Source organism: Aspergillus bombycis, assembly GCF_001792695.1.
Source record: "Aspergillus bombycis strain NRRL26010 chromosome Unknown contig00005, whole genome shotgun sequence".
NCBI lineage: Eukaryota > Fungi > Ascomycota > Eurotiomycetes > Eurotiales > Aspergillaceae > Aspergillus > Aspergillus bombycis.
This window is the reverse complement of record NW_019170007.1, coordinates 211,993-228,117: the sequence shown is the minus strand read 5'-3', so window position 1 is coordinate 228,117 and position 16,125 is coordinate 211,993. Positions and strand designations below refer to the sequence as shown.

At 49.6% G+C, this 16,125-nt stretch overlaps 9 protein-coding genes across 9 annotated transcripts; 5 read left to right on the top strand and 4 right to left on the bottom strand.

The window, feature by feature from the left end:
* Window positions 1–85: 85 nt before the first annotated feature.
* Window positions 86–962, bottom strand: ABOM_001308 (DASH complex subunit DAM1; the record flags this gene model as incomplete). The annotated part of the gene is made up of 3 exons (XM_022528438.1): window positions 86–266; window positions 342–499; window positions 546–962. Coding segments are annotated over 3 exons (756 nt in total), but the record flags the coding sequence as incomplete, so codon positions are not given.
* Window positions 963–1,370: 408 nt separating this feature from the next.
* On the top strand, window positions 1,371–3,301 carry ABOM_001307 (CRAL-TRIO domain-containing protein; the record flags this gene model as incomplete). Its single annotated transcript, XM_022528437.1, has 4 exons — window positions 1,371–2,501; window positions 2,554–2,595; window positions 2,647–2,746; window positions 2,802–3,301. 4 exons carry the CDS (start codon window positions 1,371–1,373, stop codon window positions 3,299–3,301), a joined length of 1,773 nt encoding a protein of 590 aa, XP_022393680.1.
* A 645-nt stretch (window positions 3,302–3,946) lies between these two features.
* On the bottom strand, window positions 3,947–5,031 carry ABOM_001306 (HIT family protein; the record flags this gene model as incomplete). The annotated part of the gene is made up of 6 exons (XM_022528436.1): window positions 3,947–4,054; window positions 4,175–4,189; window positions 4,271–4,363; window positions 4,523–4,591; window positions 4,773–4,855; window positions 4,992–5,031. 6 exons carry the CDS (start codon window positions 5,029–5,031, stop codon window positions 3,947–3,949), a joined length of 408 nt encoding a protein of 135 aa, XP_022393681.1.
* Window positions 5,032–6,186: 1,155 nt separating this feature from the next.
* ABOM_001305 (M20 family metallo-hydrolase) lies at window positions 6,187–7,792 on the top strand (the record flags this gene model as incomplete). Its single annotated transcript, XM_022528435.1, has 3 exons — window positions 6,187–6,302; window positions 6,481–6,795; window positions 6,856–7,792. The coding sequence occupies 3 exons, from the start codon at window positions 6,187–6,189 to the stop codon at window positions 7,790–7,792; spliced, it is 1,368 nt and encodes a 455-aa protein (XP_022393682.1).
* Window positions 7,793–8,129: 337 nt separating this feature from the next.
* On the bottom strand, window positions 8,130–8,970 carry ABOM_001304 (40S ribosomal protein eS10; the record flags this gene model as incomplete). Its single annotated transcript, XM_022528434.1, has 4 exons — window positions 8,130–8,384; window positions 8,454–8,611; window positions 8,707–8,756; window positions 8,816–8,970. Coding segments are annotated over 4 exons (618 nt in total), but the record flags the coding sequence as incomplete, so codon positions are not given.
* Window positions 8,971–9,214: 244 nt separating this feature from the next.
* On the top strand, window positions 9,215–10,147 carry ABOM_001303 (telomere maintenance SDE2 family protein; the record flags this gene model as incomplete). Its single annotated transcript, XM_022528433.1, has 1 exon — window positions 9,215–10,147. The coding sequence occupies one exon, from the start codon at window positions 9,215–9,217 to the stop codon at window positions 10,145–10,147; it is 933 nt and encodes a 310-aa protein (XP_022393684.1).
* A 315-nt stretch (window positions 10,148–10,462) lies between these two features.
* Window positions 10,463–12,496, top strand: ABOM_001302 (uncharacterized protein; the record flags this gene model as incomplete). Its single annotated transcript, XM_022528432.1, has 2 exons — window positions 10,463–10,943; window positions 10,998–12,496. 2 exons carry the CDS (start codon window positions 10,463–10,465, stop codon window positions 12,494–12,496), a joined length of 1,980 nt encoding a protein of 659 aa, XP_022393813.1.
* A 324-nt stretch (window positions 12,497–12,820) lies between these two features.
* Window positions 12,821–13,090, bottom strand: ABOM_001301 (uncharacterized protein; the record flags this gene model as incomplete). Its single annotated transcript, XM_022528431.1, has 2 exons — window positions 12,821–13,029; window positions 13,081–13,090. 2 exons carry the CDS (start codon window positions 13,088–13,090, stop codon window positions 12,821–12,823), a joined length of 219 nt encoding a protein of 72 aa, XP_022393685.1.
* Window positions 13,091–13,992: 902 nt separating this feature from the next.
* On the top strand, window positions 13,993–16,108 carry ABOM_001300 (catalase; the record flags this gene model as incomplete). The annotated part of the gene is made up of 9 exons (XM_022528430.1): window positions 13,993–14,023; window positions 14,083–14,212; window positions 14,285–14,308; window positions 14,375–14,585; window positions 14,636–14,986; window positions 15,051–15,338; window positions 15,413–15,497; window positions 15,553–15,981; window positions 16,035–16,108. 9 exons carry the CDS (start codon window positions 13,993–13,995, stop codon window positions 16,106–16,108), a joined length of 1,623 nt encoding a protein of 540 aa, XP_022393687.1.
* Between the last annotated feature and the right edge of the window lie 17 nt (window positions 16,109–16,125).

The following is a 16,125-nucleotide window of genomic DNA, read 5'->3' as shown; positions in this document are numbered from 1 at the left end:
ACGAGCCAAAGAATCGACAACGCCATGTTCGTACACATACGAGTCGGTCCATTGGGAGGGATCATGTAGTTTTCATCAATGAGATTCACCGCAGCCCTCTTCCCCTTGGCAGCGCGCTCGGACGAGCTCGACTAGTGCCTCTAGTTGTATAACGGCCACGAGTACTGGACCCTCTTGTGGTGCCCCGCGACGAAGCAGGAGTCTTGCGTACCGGTTTGGGGGAGATTGTACTCGAGGGATTTTCAACGAAAGTGGTGTCAGTAGTCCTGGAAATTTGATGCCACGGTCAGCAAAATCCATCAAACATAGAATGTAGTCATGAGAAACAATCAATGACCCACATGAATGTCGTTTCGCCTTCATTAGTCGGTCGATTTTGCTCCACTTCAGCTTCTTGGAGAGTGTTAGTGCCATACATTCCCGTCAGATGTAGTGCGACGTCAATACCTTTCTGAGCCTCCGCTTGTTTGGCTCGTTTAAATGATTCGGGGATCGGAGCCTGCGCCCGTTAGTTTTGTAAGATGTTTAGTATCGCGTAGCCATACCTCTGGAAAATCTACACAGAAAGCGTTCATGTTTAAGCCATAAAGAAAGCTGGCAAAGCTCTCGCTGAAGCGTGTAAGACTCTCGTGCATCAACTGGAGGTGCATAAAGTTGGCCTCCAGATCGGCCATGGAGTCTGCGAGCTCTGCAAACTGTGGTTCGAGGGCATTGATCGCAGGTTGGGTATAACCTGCGTTGCTGATACTGTATCCATAGCCATGTGCTTCACGTAATGACGACCGAGAGCTCGGTCGTAGAGGGGTCGTGGGCCTGGATGAAGGTCTTGGACGCGAAGACGATCGGGAAAAAGCAGTAGGGTCCATGGTCGTGAGAGAAAATTCCGAGGTACAATGGGGACGTGACGCAAGGTGTGGTAAGACGAATTGGGTAAGGAGTGCGAAGTGCCTCAAGTCTGGAAATCTGGGGGGGGAAAGTGACCAATTAATATTGGGGCACCGATAATTGGAAGTAGTGTGGATGTTAGATTGGATTTTGTTTTGTTGACGCCGTCTGTTGATCCCCCGCTTTTGCGCTGGAGCCGAATGACCGACGGCAGTTGCCTCAGGCGGCCAGGCCCTAAATTTAGTGGCGGCCCGGTGGCTCAGGGGGGAAGACCCTCAGGCGACCCTTTCTTTAGCTTCTCTCCGGAACTCCCTTTCGCCTCCTCTCTCTTTTTTTTTTAATTTTCTTTTTTTATTTTGTGAATTCCCCGCATACCCCCGGTTCAATCAAACTTTTCAGGGGCTGGATCTTCGTCTGTCTCACTTCAAATAACGAAAGAGGGGAACGCCAAAAGTTGTTGTTATCCTGTCATTTGCTAATAGCACATGCATACTGGTTGGTTCTTGCGCCGCCGTCTCTTACTTTCCTCGGCCAGATCCATCCAATCTGTCTCATCTTACTCTGCCAGTGCACAGATCTTCCCGAAACACCTGGGTACAAGTTCGTGCTTTTTAATTGCGTCGAATCCACCCAAACGCCCCTTCTCCACTTTACCAGTATCACCTCTTAGCGGACCGAGGAAGGCTTCATCTTTTTGGGCGATCACATTCACATTAGCTATTGTCTGTGGAGCGACCTGGCTACAAGATAAATACCGTCATCCCGGAAACGATTCCCACCTCATTTCGGAACCTCCGGAATTTGATCAAGAAAAACCTCCCTTTCTCGGTGTAATAGATACCCTTAAAACAATGCCTATCCAAGCCGCCCCCGGAACCGTGGGCAACCTCACCCCAGAGCAGGAAGTCAAACTTCAGGAGTTTTGGGTCCTGCTGCTGAAGGTATGCGGCATTAACGTGGAAGGAATTGAAACGAATGGCGATGTCGCCACACCCCCAAGCCCGTCGTCCCAGAAGAAAGCGCAACCCAAGCGGAGGTTCACCTTCTTCGGTGGAAAGAGCAATGACGAGGAGGAGGACACCACAACGAACGGTGTTACAAACAGCATTGCTTCCATCAACATTACCGATGGAGATGACAAATATGGACAGTCCAAGGAATTCCAGCAAGCAATTACCGACATGAAGCCTGAGGAGATTCGGGTTACACTGTGGAACATGGTGAAGCAAGATAACCCCGACTCCTTGCTCCTGCGTTTCCTTCGGGCGCGCAAGTGGGATATCAAGAAAGCACTCATCATGCTGGTCTCCACAATTAGATGGAGATTGCAGGATGTGAAAGTCGACGATGATATTGTTAGGAATGGCGAACTGGCTGCCCTGGAGCAATCGAAGAGCTCGGACCCTGAAGAGAAGAGAAAGGGCGAAGAGTTCCTGAAACAGATGCGCATGGGCAAGGGTTACATCCACGGTGTTGACAAAGATGGACGGCCTATTTGCGTTATCAGAGTGCGCTTGCACAAGCCGGCCGATCAGGGCACGGATACTTTGGATCGGTTTACCGTGTACACCATTGAATCTGCCCGGATGATGCTCTCGCCTCCAGTTGAAACAGCTGTAAGTTTCCTATTACTGCATGAGCGGAACCTAAACACCTAACATGAGGTAGTGTGTTGTCTTCGACATGACCGGCTTTTCTTTGGCAAACATGGTATTTATCCCCTTTTTGGTCAACATACGAACACTGCCTAATATACACTAGGACTATCATCCAGTTAAATTTATGATCAAGTGCTTCGAGGCTAATTATCCTGAATGCCTGGGAGTTGTGCTTATCCACAAAGCCCCCTGGATCTTCTCCGGTTCGTATCCTCTTCTGCGCTGTCAATAAGCAACCATCTAACATATGACGTATAGGAATTTGGAATATCATCAAGGGCTGGCTTGATCCCGTTGTTGCATCCAAGATCAACTTCACCAAGAACGTCTCAGACCTTGAGAAATTCATCCCCAAGGATCGCATTTATAAGGAGCTTGAGGGCGATGAGGACTGGGAATACAGCTATGTAGAGCCCAAGACCGATGAAAATAAAACGATGGAAGATACGGCCAAGCGAGATGAGTTGATCAAGGAAAGACAACAACTTGCTCAAGACCTCCAAGATGCCACGATTGAGTGGATCACGGTCAGCCGGAAGAAGGACGAGGAGGCCACCAAGGCAGTGGTGGAGAAGAGACAGGCGCTCATTGAGCGATTGAGGGTTCAATACTGGCAGCTCGACCCGTACATTCGCGCTACCTCTCTGTACGACAGACTGAACATTCTTCAGGGCAGTGGAAAGATTGATTTCTATCCGGCTGAAGCCAAAGTGAACGGAACTACTACAAACGGTGCCACGAATGGCACGTCTAACTAGATCGGGATTTCCAGGTGTTTAGATTTCATTGATAGAACGACATTTAGGTATTCAGATCATGCATGTATCTTGTATATAATGGAATTTTGGTTACACAATGCCGTCTGTCAGAGTTAGTAGATGTATTCTTTGGTCTACTATACCAAGGGCAATGTAGCTGACCCAATGGATTTGAGTTTGCCAACTATATGTATGCTCTATATGCAGCCCAATACTAAAGCTGCAGATATCTTCGGAGAAACTGCCGCATGAAGTAATGATCTTACATCTTACCAAAATTGAGACAAGCCCAGGGCACTATTTTTAGACTCGGTAAAACGTGCCAAAGGAGCACATCGATGAAACCGTCCATTTATCAGTTGGAATTGAAGCTGAACTGAAGGATTGTCTGCTCCATTACGAATGAAACCGCTTAGCTTCTATGCTACACACCGCGTAAAGAACAACATTCTCGCTCTCCTTTCTGCACGGGCTACAACAAACCAAGCCAGCCATAGCTTACACAAATAGTTAATGCAATCTTTTATTGACCAAGGATATACATCAGATGCGGTGCCACCTAGAGAAATGTGATAACAATGCCACCCGACGCTTTCAAATCAGGTTTAGTGACACGGTACGGAGTATATACAGCCATTGTTACATCTAAATCTTGGACTTGAGTTCCTCATGGAGAGCCTTGAGCTTGTCCATGTCCGTAGCTTGGGCAGGCCAGCCGACACCGAGACCCTCCGTCTCATTAGGCTTGGGGATCTGCAACGAATTAGATTAGCATAGGTTCCATAAAGTAGATACCGGAGTGGAGGCCGTTTCAGAATCAAAACTGAGAAAAGTGGTTCCTGTCAACCCAAAAAAAGAGCCAAGCTAACGTACCATATGGAAATGAACCTGATAACGAGTTAGCCAAGCATCCACAAAATCAGCAACATTTAGCCCCGTCAAGGGGAGGGGGGAAGGGTTTGGACATACATGTGGAACAACCTGGTGGGCGATCGTGCCGTTGTTCTGGAGGACGTTGAAGTCCTCGGCATCGGCGGCTTGGGCGAGCTTCTTTGCAACGGGCTATTCAATACAAATCATGCGTGGTTAGCTCGTTCGGCCTATGAGAGGTCTGAAGCTGCGGGGGAAGATTGGGTTCCCGTGCAAGGCTCTTCTCGCAAGGTCCTCAGGTGCTGGGGCCTTATTTAAGGCGAGCCCGGTCCGGGGTGGGTGGTTACATACCAAGACTTCGTTGAGGTACTCGTCGGGGATATCAGTGAGTTTTTCGCCGTGGAACTTGGGGATCACGAGCTATTATTCGTTTGTTAGCGTTGCGGCCTACTTGAGTAGAAGGAATAGATGTGATTCAAAGGCGGTTGTTAGATGAAATTTAAGAAGGTGAGTATCTTCTCCTCGATAGAGGGGCGCTGGGAGTTGGGATTGCCGTGCGGGGATAAAATAGCAGACAACATCCCAGGGAGTGAACACTTACCGCATGGCCGCGGCTCAGAGGCTGGATGTCAAGGAAAGCAAAGATCTTGTCGCTCTCGAAGAGCTTGAAGGAAGGGATATCACCTGTTGTTGTTGTTCGTACGCATGTTAGAAACGGTTGCTATTATTTTTGCTCGAGGAGCTTCACCCATGACGAAGTTGGGGCAAAACAAATGCTATAGAATGTAGAAAGTCTAAATGGGCATTGGATGGTCATTACCCTTGATGATCTTGCAGAAGATACAGGCGGCAGAAGACATGTTGGTATAGTAGTGCTTTCTATTATGTTCTGAGGAATATAGTAAGGGTACACTGAGGAATAGAAAGAGAAATCGAAGAAAAGTGTATGCTTGCTGATGCGGGGTTGCAACTTGGAGGCGGAACGCGACGGGGGGAATCGTACCGTATGGAAAGGGTAGAATGGAGCTTAGGAAAGAGAAAAAGGTGAGTGTGGTGGCAGTGAAGGGTTTCGAACCAATGCTTTCTTGGCAGTTTGAGGAGGGGGATAAATACCACATTAAAGGTCACTAATGTGAGGAGTGGGACAAGCTAGTTCAGAACCCATTTCTTGCCTTTTACCAGAGATGGCCGTGGTTTGCCCACAATACTCCTCTATACAATCTTTGGACTTATCCATCGACACAGTTGTCGATTTTTACTATTTTATTTTTTTGCCAGCGTGATAAATACTGTTTTCTTCTTTATCGACTTTCTTTTCCTAGCTCTTATAAGGCGGTAATGGGTCTGGTCTCAAACATGGTGCGTGGGTCATCTTTATTAAAACTCGTGTCCGTAAGAGTACATGACATATCTTCCTCCATGTGCTGGGTTTGTCCACTACTGCTATATAGTACTAGTAGTAGGTTCCTGTAGACCCGTCCGAAGATGACTTCTCACCCGCGTTTCAAGTTTTACTGTGTAAACTATTAATCGGTACGGACCCCGGGACGGACTTATGTTGGAGTAAGGGCATCTATGAGCGGGCCAATGTCCGCTCCCAGTCTATCATCTATACGGATGGCTAGCAAGGGCTTGACGCTTTGGCGCTCTACTCCAACAGCCAAATTGGAGAAGCAACAAAGCCCGATCCCTGTAGGCTATCATAAATAATAATTCGATCTTAATTGGCCTCCAATTTGATGACATCGCCGAAGAATGATTAACCCCGCAGAGATATCTTATCACGTCTCCCCAGAATTGTCTTATCTGTCTGTCCATCTCCAACAGCCAACATTTGCATCTCTACCACCCCCTCTTTTGTGTATATATCAGAGGGCAGTATGGCGTCTTTCATATTTCCCAAGTCCGCTAGGGTATTACTTAAAAGATTACCGGTCAAGTCGAGAGTATTGCCGTTCTCCAGAACAGTATCGATCCAACCACGCAGGGCCTTCTCCGTTTCTCTAAAACAAGCCATGTTAACAACAGAGCTATCTGAGGCCGAGGTTTCGGCGCTTAGAGCTAACAAGGACCGCCTTGCAAAAGACCTTCATCACAGTTGTCAATGGGGGTTTGGTATACGTTGGGGAGAGTAAGTATACACCAATTTCAGACCTCTTAAGCCACACTGGCACCAAAAAGATTCCTTTACGAAGTATTAGTTATAGTCAAAGTGCAATTGGATCCTGCTGTTTATTTTCAGTGCCACATCTTATATCCCCCGTCGTCATAAGAATGTCTTAGTTCCGGTAGACTAACTCCTAGCCTAGAGAACCGACGGACACAGGAATGCAGCGCCTGACGCTGTCTGAAGAAGACAAATCCGTGCGAGACTGGTTCATTGAAACAACAAAAGCGCTGAAATGCAAAATCACGATTGATGAAATGGGCAATATCTTCGCTGTGCGTCCCGGACGGAGAAAGGATGTGCCCTCGACCTTCATCGGCAGCCATTTAGATACGCAACCAACAGGTGGTCGCTACGATGGGATTCTGGGTGTCCTCTCAGGTATTGAAGCGTTAAAAGTTATCGATGAGATGGGCCTGGAGACAGAAGGAGGTATAGGTGTTGTAAACTGGACCAAGTAAGAGACCCCTGAATCAACCCGAAACATTTCCAATCGCTTACGCTAATGCCTCTACAGTGAAGAGGGAGCCCGCTTCCCCATCAGTATGGTCTCTTCTGGCGTATGGGCGGGTTCTATACCTCTTTCACGGGCACATGGGCTCATAGAGGTGCCAACAGTGGCTTCTCTCCCCACAGCATCTTCTGCCCCAGAGTCATTGAAATCAGCACTCGAAAAGATCGGCTATTTAGGAGATGTTCCCTGTTCCTATGAAGCAACGCCCATGGCAGCTCATTTCGAGCTACATATCGAACAGGGGCCTCATCTGATTTCGGCAGGTCAACGCGTTGGTGTTGTGACTGCCGTCCAAGCCTACCGCTGGTATCGAGTCAATGTAACGGGTCGAGACACCCATACAGGTACCACGGCTTTTCAACATCGTGCAGATGCGCTGTACGCCTTCGCTCAAATGATGGTACGTGCTCGGGAAGTCGCCTCTTCTCACGGTTGTTTAGCCAGTGTCGGCATCGTCGAGGCGAAACCTGGTAGCGTCAATACCGTGCCCGGTCTTGTCAGCTTCTCTCTCGATATTCGCGGTCCCGAAACTGAATTGGTCGCAACTGTTGAGGAGAAACTGAGGGAGGAGTTCGACGCCATTGCAGCGGAAGAAGGCAAGGGCATTGGTAAGCCTTGTCGGGTCGAATGGACTGTAGAGTTCGACTCTCCAGCGGTCAAGTTCCACCCGGATTGCATCGACTGTGTGCAGCAATCTGCAGAAGCTGTTGTCGCCGATGCGCCAGAGCCCAAGTCTCTTGTGCGGACCATTATGAGCGGCGCGGGACACGATAGTGTCTTCACCTCAAAGAGGGTGCCTACCAGCATGATCTTCGTGCCATGTAAGGATGGACTGAGCCATCATCCGGAAGAATTCTGCTCTGCAGATGACTGTGCCACAGGTGCATCTGTCATTTTGCAAGCAGTGGTCCGGTATGACCGGAAGAGATTTTCATCGTAGATAGAGCACTTTACCCTTTCGTGTGAAGTTTATCAACAGTAATGCTCTTCTTAAATGGTCGAACACAGTTGCTAGTATAAGCCGTGAGCCTGGACTGAAGCGCTGGAGCTGTGCTGTACATGTCGTTACGAGCTATGATTTGAATTTACTACAAGAAATTAAATGTTGAGTCATTAAAATCATGACATTGACTCTAGCTATGTCGTTATATCGATACAGCACCAATGCATAATTTTTTTTTTAGGATGGGCGCGACAGCCGTTTCAAACTTATTCCAAAGTCTACTCAAGCCATTCACGCTACCATCCATGCCCTAGGAAGACCGGACGACATCCCTCTAAGAAGAGGGAGCACCACCACGGCCACGGCCGAATCCACCACGGAAGTTAGGGGCGAACTCGCTGGGAGCACCACCCTCCTTCTCCTGGTCGCGGCGGCGGTAGCCACCCTCACGGGTAGGACGGGGACGGCGCTCACGCTCCTCACCACCCATCATACCACGAGGGGGAGCGTGGGAACGCTGCTGCTTGATGTGGGTGGCAGGGACAACCTCAGCGGGGAGGTGGAGCCACTCACGTAGGTAGTCAAGACCCTGGAAGAGAACAAGTTAGACGACCCTTCCTCATTGTGAATGCCGGCAATTGAACGGTTGCAAACATACCTCGGGGGTGAGGGTGTAGTAGTAGTACTGCCACGAGAACCGGGTCTTGACATAGCCGCGGGAGTCGAGGGACTGGAGGGCCTTGATCACGTAGAGGTTCTTGGTGTCAATGTCGCCATGCTTGGACTCGAAGTCCTTCTTGGCCACGAGCACACCCTCTGTTCAGGTAATCAGTCAGCGACAGCGGTCTTCAAAGAGCGAGGTGGATTGGTCCGGCCAATGCGACAGGAAGCTGGAGGCGTCGTTCACATACCGCGGAAGAGGTACTCGTGGATCTTCTTGCGGTCGTCCTTAGGGATAAGCCTGAAAAGTTATCAGCATTACATAGCTTATCAATTATGAAGAATGACCTGTAAACTTACATTGTTGCGAGTTCCTGGCGCTCTTCGGGGAATCGCTCTAACAACGCGAAGAGGGTGGTGGTTGGTTTAAATGGTGGATGGGATAGAGTGGAGCGACTGGCGGTTAAGTTGAAAGTGCGTGATTCCTCTTTCGGAAGCGCATGATAGGGTTGCGCCCTAATTGACCTAGCTTAGTCACACACGCCCTTATCGCCATGTGACCGGCGTTGCGTGTTTCTGCCTGAGGCGTAGACACAATCTTCCTCGTCGTCCGTTCCTTATCAACTCCACCTCATTTGTCGCCTCTCATCACTCCATCAGAGTACATTACAACAGACCGCAGCCGCGACTTTGCGACCTCTTTCTACCTTGATACCCGCAGTACATTACCTAGTGTCGGAACAAGTAAAACTCGCAAACATGGCTCCGCAAAACGTGAACGTCCTCCTCTCAACATTCCCCGGTCTCTCTCTTCCCTCGACTCTCTCATTCTCCCTCCCATCGACCTCATCTATCGCCGACCTCACCGAGAAGGTTTCCTCATATATTCCGTCATCCGTACCTCTCCAGTCACTTATCTTAACTACGACAAACAACAGACAAATACTCCCTTCGTCAGATCTATCGATCTCACATCTTATTGCTCCTGATGGCGAACTCACTGCGAAGTCAAACCTCCTTCCCCTCCGCCTCTCGGTGCCCCTATGCGGAGGAAAGGGTGGTTTTGGTTCCCAGCTTCGTGCAGCTGGTGGGCGCATGTCAAGCAAGAGAAAGCGCAACCAGGGCGACGATAACGGCTCCAGTCGCAATCTCGATGGTCGCCGTATCCGTACCGTCAACGAAGCCAAAGCGCTCGCCGAGTATCTGGCAGTCAAGCCAGAAATGGACCGTAAGGAGAAGGAGGAGCGCCGACGGAGGTGGCAGGCTGTTGTGGAGGCTGCGGAAAAACGCGAGGAGGAACTGAAGAATGGCGGCGGCAAGCAGAAGGTTGACGGCCAGTGGATGGAAGATAAAGAGGAGATGAACGAGAAGGCTAGGGAGGCTGTTCTTGCGGCGATGAAGGATGGTATGTGGACGGACAATCTTCATGATGTTATACGTGATAATATCTTGGGCGGGTCTAGTACGAGTGCTAGCGAGGGAAGTGAGCAGGAATCTGCTTCTGCGTCGGAAGAGAGTGAAGACGAGCAGGAGATGAAGGATGCGCCGGGCCCGTCAGAGCCGGCTCCCAAGTCTGCAGCCCCGCGAAAGTTCATTGGATTTGATGATGACGATGAGTTTATGAGCGATTCTGAGGAAGAGGAAAACGACCAAGCTAATGATGCTGAAGGGAAAGGCAAGGCGAAGGCTTAAATGGGCAGGATGTTCTTTCGATTTTTTGTTTTTCTTTTTCTTGTTCCAGCGTCTAAAAACCCCGGTGTCTCAAGGATATGGATAGTTTATTACTTGTAAATAATTCAACAACAACTGCGATGGTGTTTTCTTCAATCGTAATACTATTCTTTTCAATGGAATCTTATGTTATTGTTCGTAGAATTTCCATGGTTTGCCACGGGACTTGTTACGGAAACCGGAGCGGGTTACCGCCGCTATCAACGCTATCAGTTCAAGCTTTGATCTCTGTCGCATATCACCTCCGATCTTCCAACTTGGAAAATTTTTACCGTCATGTCGCTATATCTTGGGCGCATAATTCAAAGAGCACCTCGATTACGATATATCGTTCCCCACTCTTCGCGCCAGTTGCACCGGCTCCCTGGAGCGCGGTCCTCACAGAGCTTCTTTCTGCACCCGGAGGTGCTGCCCGTTCGGAATGCAGAGGGCCTAATCAGAAAACCGCAGCAACGCCTCCTATCCTCGGGTCCCTCGTTATGTGCGAAATCATCAGAGCTTGCTGACCTTGTTCTACCAGTCTGCTGTCCGGGATGTGGTGCATACGCGCAAACCGTCGAGCCCGGCGAACCAGGATACTACAGCAAAACCAGAAAGCAAACACGGAAGCTCTTGTCCGAGACAACGCAAACAAGTAGCGTGCAGGATGGCGAAACTGGAGAGGTGGCGGATCTGAAGACAGAAGGAGGAAAGGCTGCAGACACAATTCAGCAACTGATCAAAGAGTCAGAGGAAGCGGCCGCTCCTAAACCTGTCCGTACGTGGTGTTTATCCTGTACTCGTAGGGAATGATACTAACAATACTGTATAGATGGCGCTTTGCTTGAAAATGCTGCAGCCACTGCTAAAGAGTACATTGAAAAGTCTCGACCTCCTGTGCAGGTTTGCGATAGATGTCACGATCTCATACACCATAACAAAGCGGTTCCTGCGATTTCACCTACGATATACTCCATTGGGGCTTACCTTGACGAGTCGCCATACAAATATAACCGGATATACCACGTAATTGACGCAGCAGATTTCCCCATGTCTCTTGTCGACAATATATACGAGGCACTTTCCATTGAAGAGCAGCGGTCGCGTAACCGGCGAGCTTCCACCGAGAAATACCGAGGAGGAAAGAAATTACCTACTATCAGCTTCATCATAACACGCTCTGATCTTTTAGCTCCTACCAAGGAACAGGTGGATTCGAAAATGGAATATGTTCGCTCGGTCCTCCGAGAGGCACTTGCTAAGTCGACGGAGGATTTCCGTCTGGGCAATGTGCATATGATAAGCGCTCACCGAGGCTGGTGGACCAAAAAAATCAAGGAGGAAATCAAGAACCACGGGGGTGGTGTGTGGGTAGTGGGCAAGGCTAATGTCGGGAAGAGTAGTTTCATAGAAGCTTGCTTTCCCAAGGATTCTAAGAACCTTGAGAAAATTGCTGAACTGGTTGAGCGTCGCCAAGCAGAGTCGGATATCAGCCCACGCGACGCCACCGAGGTTGACTCTGACAGCCTTCTACCACCTGCCCCCCAGGAAGACCTTTATCCTGTCCTGCCGGTTGTTTCGTCGCTGCCAGGGACGACTGTTTCGCCGATTCGCATACCATTTGGCCGCGGCGGAGGAGAAATGATCGATTTGCCCGGGATGGATCGGGGCGACCTAGCAGACTACGTCCGTGACGAATACAAACGAGACATGATCATGACTAAACGGAGAAAACCAGGACGGTATACGATAAAGTCTGGTCAATCGCTGCTTCTAGGTGGAGGCCTTGTACGAATCACGTCGGTGAACCCTGACGATGTACTGATGGCAGCCTGTTTTATCCCGATCGAGGCTCATGTCACGAAGACTGAAAAAGCCGTTGAAATGCAAGCTGAACAACGTCCTTACCCTGGAGAGAATATCATGATAGAAGGCGTCGGCAACCGAATTACTTCCGCCGGAATCTTTGACCTTAACTGGGACGTGACCCAGTCGCACCTACCAACGACAATCGCGAAGGCAGTGGAAGATAAGGGGGTAAAACCCCCTCCTCTGCCATATAAAGTGATGTCGGCAGATATACTCATTGAGGGATGCGGTTGGGTCGAGCTCACGGCTCAGATCCGTGCCAGGTCCACAGACGGCGAGTCCGCCAGGTCACCGCAGGTTGAGATATTCACTCCGAACGGACGACATGTTGGAGTGCGACGTCCCATTGAATGCTGGAAGTACGTTGCAGAGAAACAGGCGGTGGAGAAACGTAAGAAGGGAGCACGAGGGCGACAAAGTATCGGGCAGAAGAAGCGTGCCCATCATACATCTAAAGTCTGATCGGCCGTACAACAATGTTCCACGGCTGTTATGGGGCTACTGTTATAGTTCCTTTCCAGATTCCTTTCAACATCTGTACAGCATATAGCATAGCGATTGGTGTTTTTGACCGGGGCATTCATTGTGGGGGAAAGATCCACTACTGTACCATTACTCTTGATTATAGATATAGATGTCTCCTATTCAAAAAATTCATATTATACTGAGACTGCCATTAGCTAGAAGGTGTACTTTTCAGTGATGTAACATCCTTCTTTAATTCATTATTAATCAACCAAGAACTCCCCTGAACAATACCAGAAACCGGTGCTAGTCATAAAATATTCACATCAAGCCTGCGTAGGTGTCGCCCTCGGCTACCTCTTCCTGATCTTCCTTGATGTCCTCCTTGATTTTGTCGAATTCGCTCTCCTTTTTGGGGGCCTCATCGCCCTGAGACTCCTGGTGGCCCTGGTGTTGTTCCTGTTCTTGGTGATGGTGTCCCGGGTGGAGGATCCGATCGAAGAAGCCCTGGTGGTGCTGTGGATGCGAATCTGCGGGCCATCAGTCTGGGAGACAGCTAGGCTTGGCAAGGCTTAACCAACCTTCGGACATGGTGGGGGTCTGGTGTGGAAATCAAGTACGTTAGGGCTATCTATATATTTTTGTTCCTTCCCCGGATCGCTCGAGGTAGGTAGAATTTGCTCGAGGTTCAGTAAGGCTGTGTGCTATATACCGGGAGGACTTCTGGTAGAGACACTGAACAACTTAAATGCATATAAGAGCAACCGTCCATGACGTGGGAAAAGCACTGAGCATTCCGTATCGAAGTGCAGGACGTCATGTACCAGCGTCGTTAAGGGACATGAAATTGATTGGGTCAGTAGTAATACTGCATTCGGTAAGGTCGGACCCTCCCCGAATGCATCTCCATCTCAACCACAATTAATCAAAATGACAGAAATAACACGGCTTCCAATTAGATCCCCAGGATTAGGAATGCTGCTCGGTAGTGAGGGGTTTCTCTGATCGCGGCACGGAGTAGCCCCAGTCTAGAATGCGTGCATGCCTGTCCGTATCTCTCATCTTCGCATCAGCAAGCCGCAGTTAGGGTTTCCCATGGGTACTCGACCGAACTCAGAGCTTCGAATGACGGCACCACCCCCCCATCGCCAACCGAACTTCGCATATATACCCCCAATTAAAGCCAATGGGACGCGCGGGAGTGGAATGAACGTCATGCTCTGGCGGTACTCAGAATCGAGGCTACTGCAGACGCCTCTGCATGGCCAACGCAGAAACGTATGTACGCATAATACCCAATGTAATTGGTAGAGCCTTCAGTGGACGAACCCAAAGAGGAACAACTACCATATCGCGTAGTTGATAGTGGGATGTGACGGAGATTTCAGGCTATATAGCTCTGTCAACCCCTCCTCCTGGCCATGGTAAAAGGATTTATCCACTCTACTTTTACTGCTGTACCTATACCATTGACTGCAGATACCAACCTCAACATGGCCGAACGCTACTACACTCTGGCAGAAGGTGATAACCCAATGGAAGATTGAGCTCTAGGCGGCACTCGGGTCCACTAACTGAAGCAGGCTGCCCTTTTGCTAGCAACAGCTCCACCGTTCAACTGCGGAACAACTCTGGTGGTGGCCTTTCGTTGCTCCAAGATACGCAACTCATTGAGACTCTCGCCCATTTCTCTCGTGAGAGAATCCCTGAGCGGTAAGTATCCCTTCCCTCTGTGCATACTGACCCTTAGCTATATTACATAAATACTAACATACACATTCTTAGTGTGGTCCATGCCAAGGCGGCGGGGTAAGTGATACGACTACATATATTGCACACTCAACAACAAACCAAGCTTATACACTCTTAAAACAGCGCATATGGAGAGTTCGAAGCCACCAGCGATTGCTCCGATATTACTTCCGCTAGCTTCTTGAGCAAGGCTGGCAAGAAGTCTCCCGTCCTCCTTCGCGTGTCTACAGTTGGACCTGAAGCCGGTTCGGCTGACACTACTCGTGATGTTCACGGATGGGCCATGAAGATGTACACGGATGAGGGTAACTTGGATTGGGTCTTCAACAACACGGTCGGTATTCTGCAACTATAACGTGTATAACAGAACTGATTTGGTCGCAGCCGGTCTTCTTCGTTCGCGATCCAATTAAGTTCCCTTCCCTGAACCGTTCGCACAAGAGACACCCGACAACTCATCTTCCCGATGCAAACATGGTGAGTAGCCCACATGGTTGCCATTTGGCTAGTGGTAAAATTAATTCAGTGCTAATGTTGGCTGTTTCTATAGTTCTGGGAGTAAGTATACTTGGTTCAGCACACATCAACTCCTCCTGTATTAACACTCTTAGCTTCCACGTCGGTAACCCCGAAGGTATTCATGAGCTTCTTCACCTTTTCAGTGACCGTGGAACACCCAAGTCGATCCGCAACATGAATGCCTACAGTGGACATACATACAAGTTCACCAAGGAGGTAATATGCCAATGCTCTCTGTATTCCTCTATGTGGCCGTTATAACTGACATGCGCGTCAATAGGACGGATCATTTAAATATATCAAGTTCCACATCAAGAGCGCCAACGGTGTTAAGAACATGACCACCGCGGAATCCGTTAAGATCGCAGGTGAAGACCCTGATTACCTCATTCGGGATTTGTATGAGGCCATCGAGAAGGGCAACTACCCCGTGTGGAACGTCTACGTCCAGGTTATGGATCCAGCCGACGCGGAGACATACCGTTGGAACATCTTTGACATGACCAAAGTTTGGCCTCACAAAGACTACCCGCTGAGACAAATTGGAAAGTTGACCATGAACCGCAATGTATGCCTCCAACAATGCCATCCTCAGCTTAGGCAATAATTCAAGTACACGATGCTAATTCGGTCTCGATATAGCCTAAGAACTACTTCACCGATATTGAGCAGGCGGCCTTCTCCCCATCCACAATGGTGCCGGGTATTGCGCCATCGGCTGATCCAAGTAGGTTATTTCTTCACACTGAAAGCATGTCCCGCTTGACTAACTTTTATATCAGTGCTCCAGGCCCGTATGTTCGCTTACCCCGATGCGGCCCGGTACCGTCTCGGAGTCAACTACCAGCAGCTCCCAACCAACGCAGCCAAGGCGCCTGTCTACTGCCCTTACCAGAGAGACGGCGCCATGCGGTTTGACGACAACTATGGCGGTGATCCCAACTACGTCGGCTCGTCCCTGCAGCCCACCAAGTTCTACCAAGAGGTGAAGAACTCGGGAGCCGCCCGACTGAGCGGACTGACCGAGCACGAGAAATGGGTGGGAGAAGTGACCAACTTCCAGAGCCAGATCACGGACGATGACTTCGTCCAACCCGCTGGCCTCTGGGAAGTCCTCGGCAGGGAGCCCGGCCACCAGGACAGAACGATTGCGAACCTTGCGGGCCATATCGCGGGCGTCCGCTCTCCCCAGCTGCGCAATGCGGTCTATGGTATGTGGACATCGATCCCATGTACAACTATTCCTTTTACTGACCTTGTGTAGGACTCTTTGCGAAAGTTAATGCAGACCTTGGTGCGCGTCTCAAGAAGGCAACCGAGGCTGCGGTGTCTGCGTAATTGCAGTAACACTATGA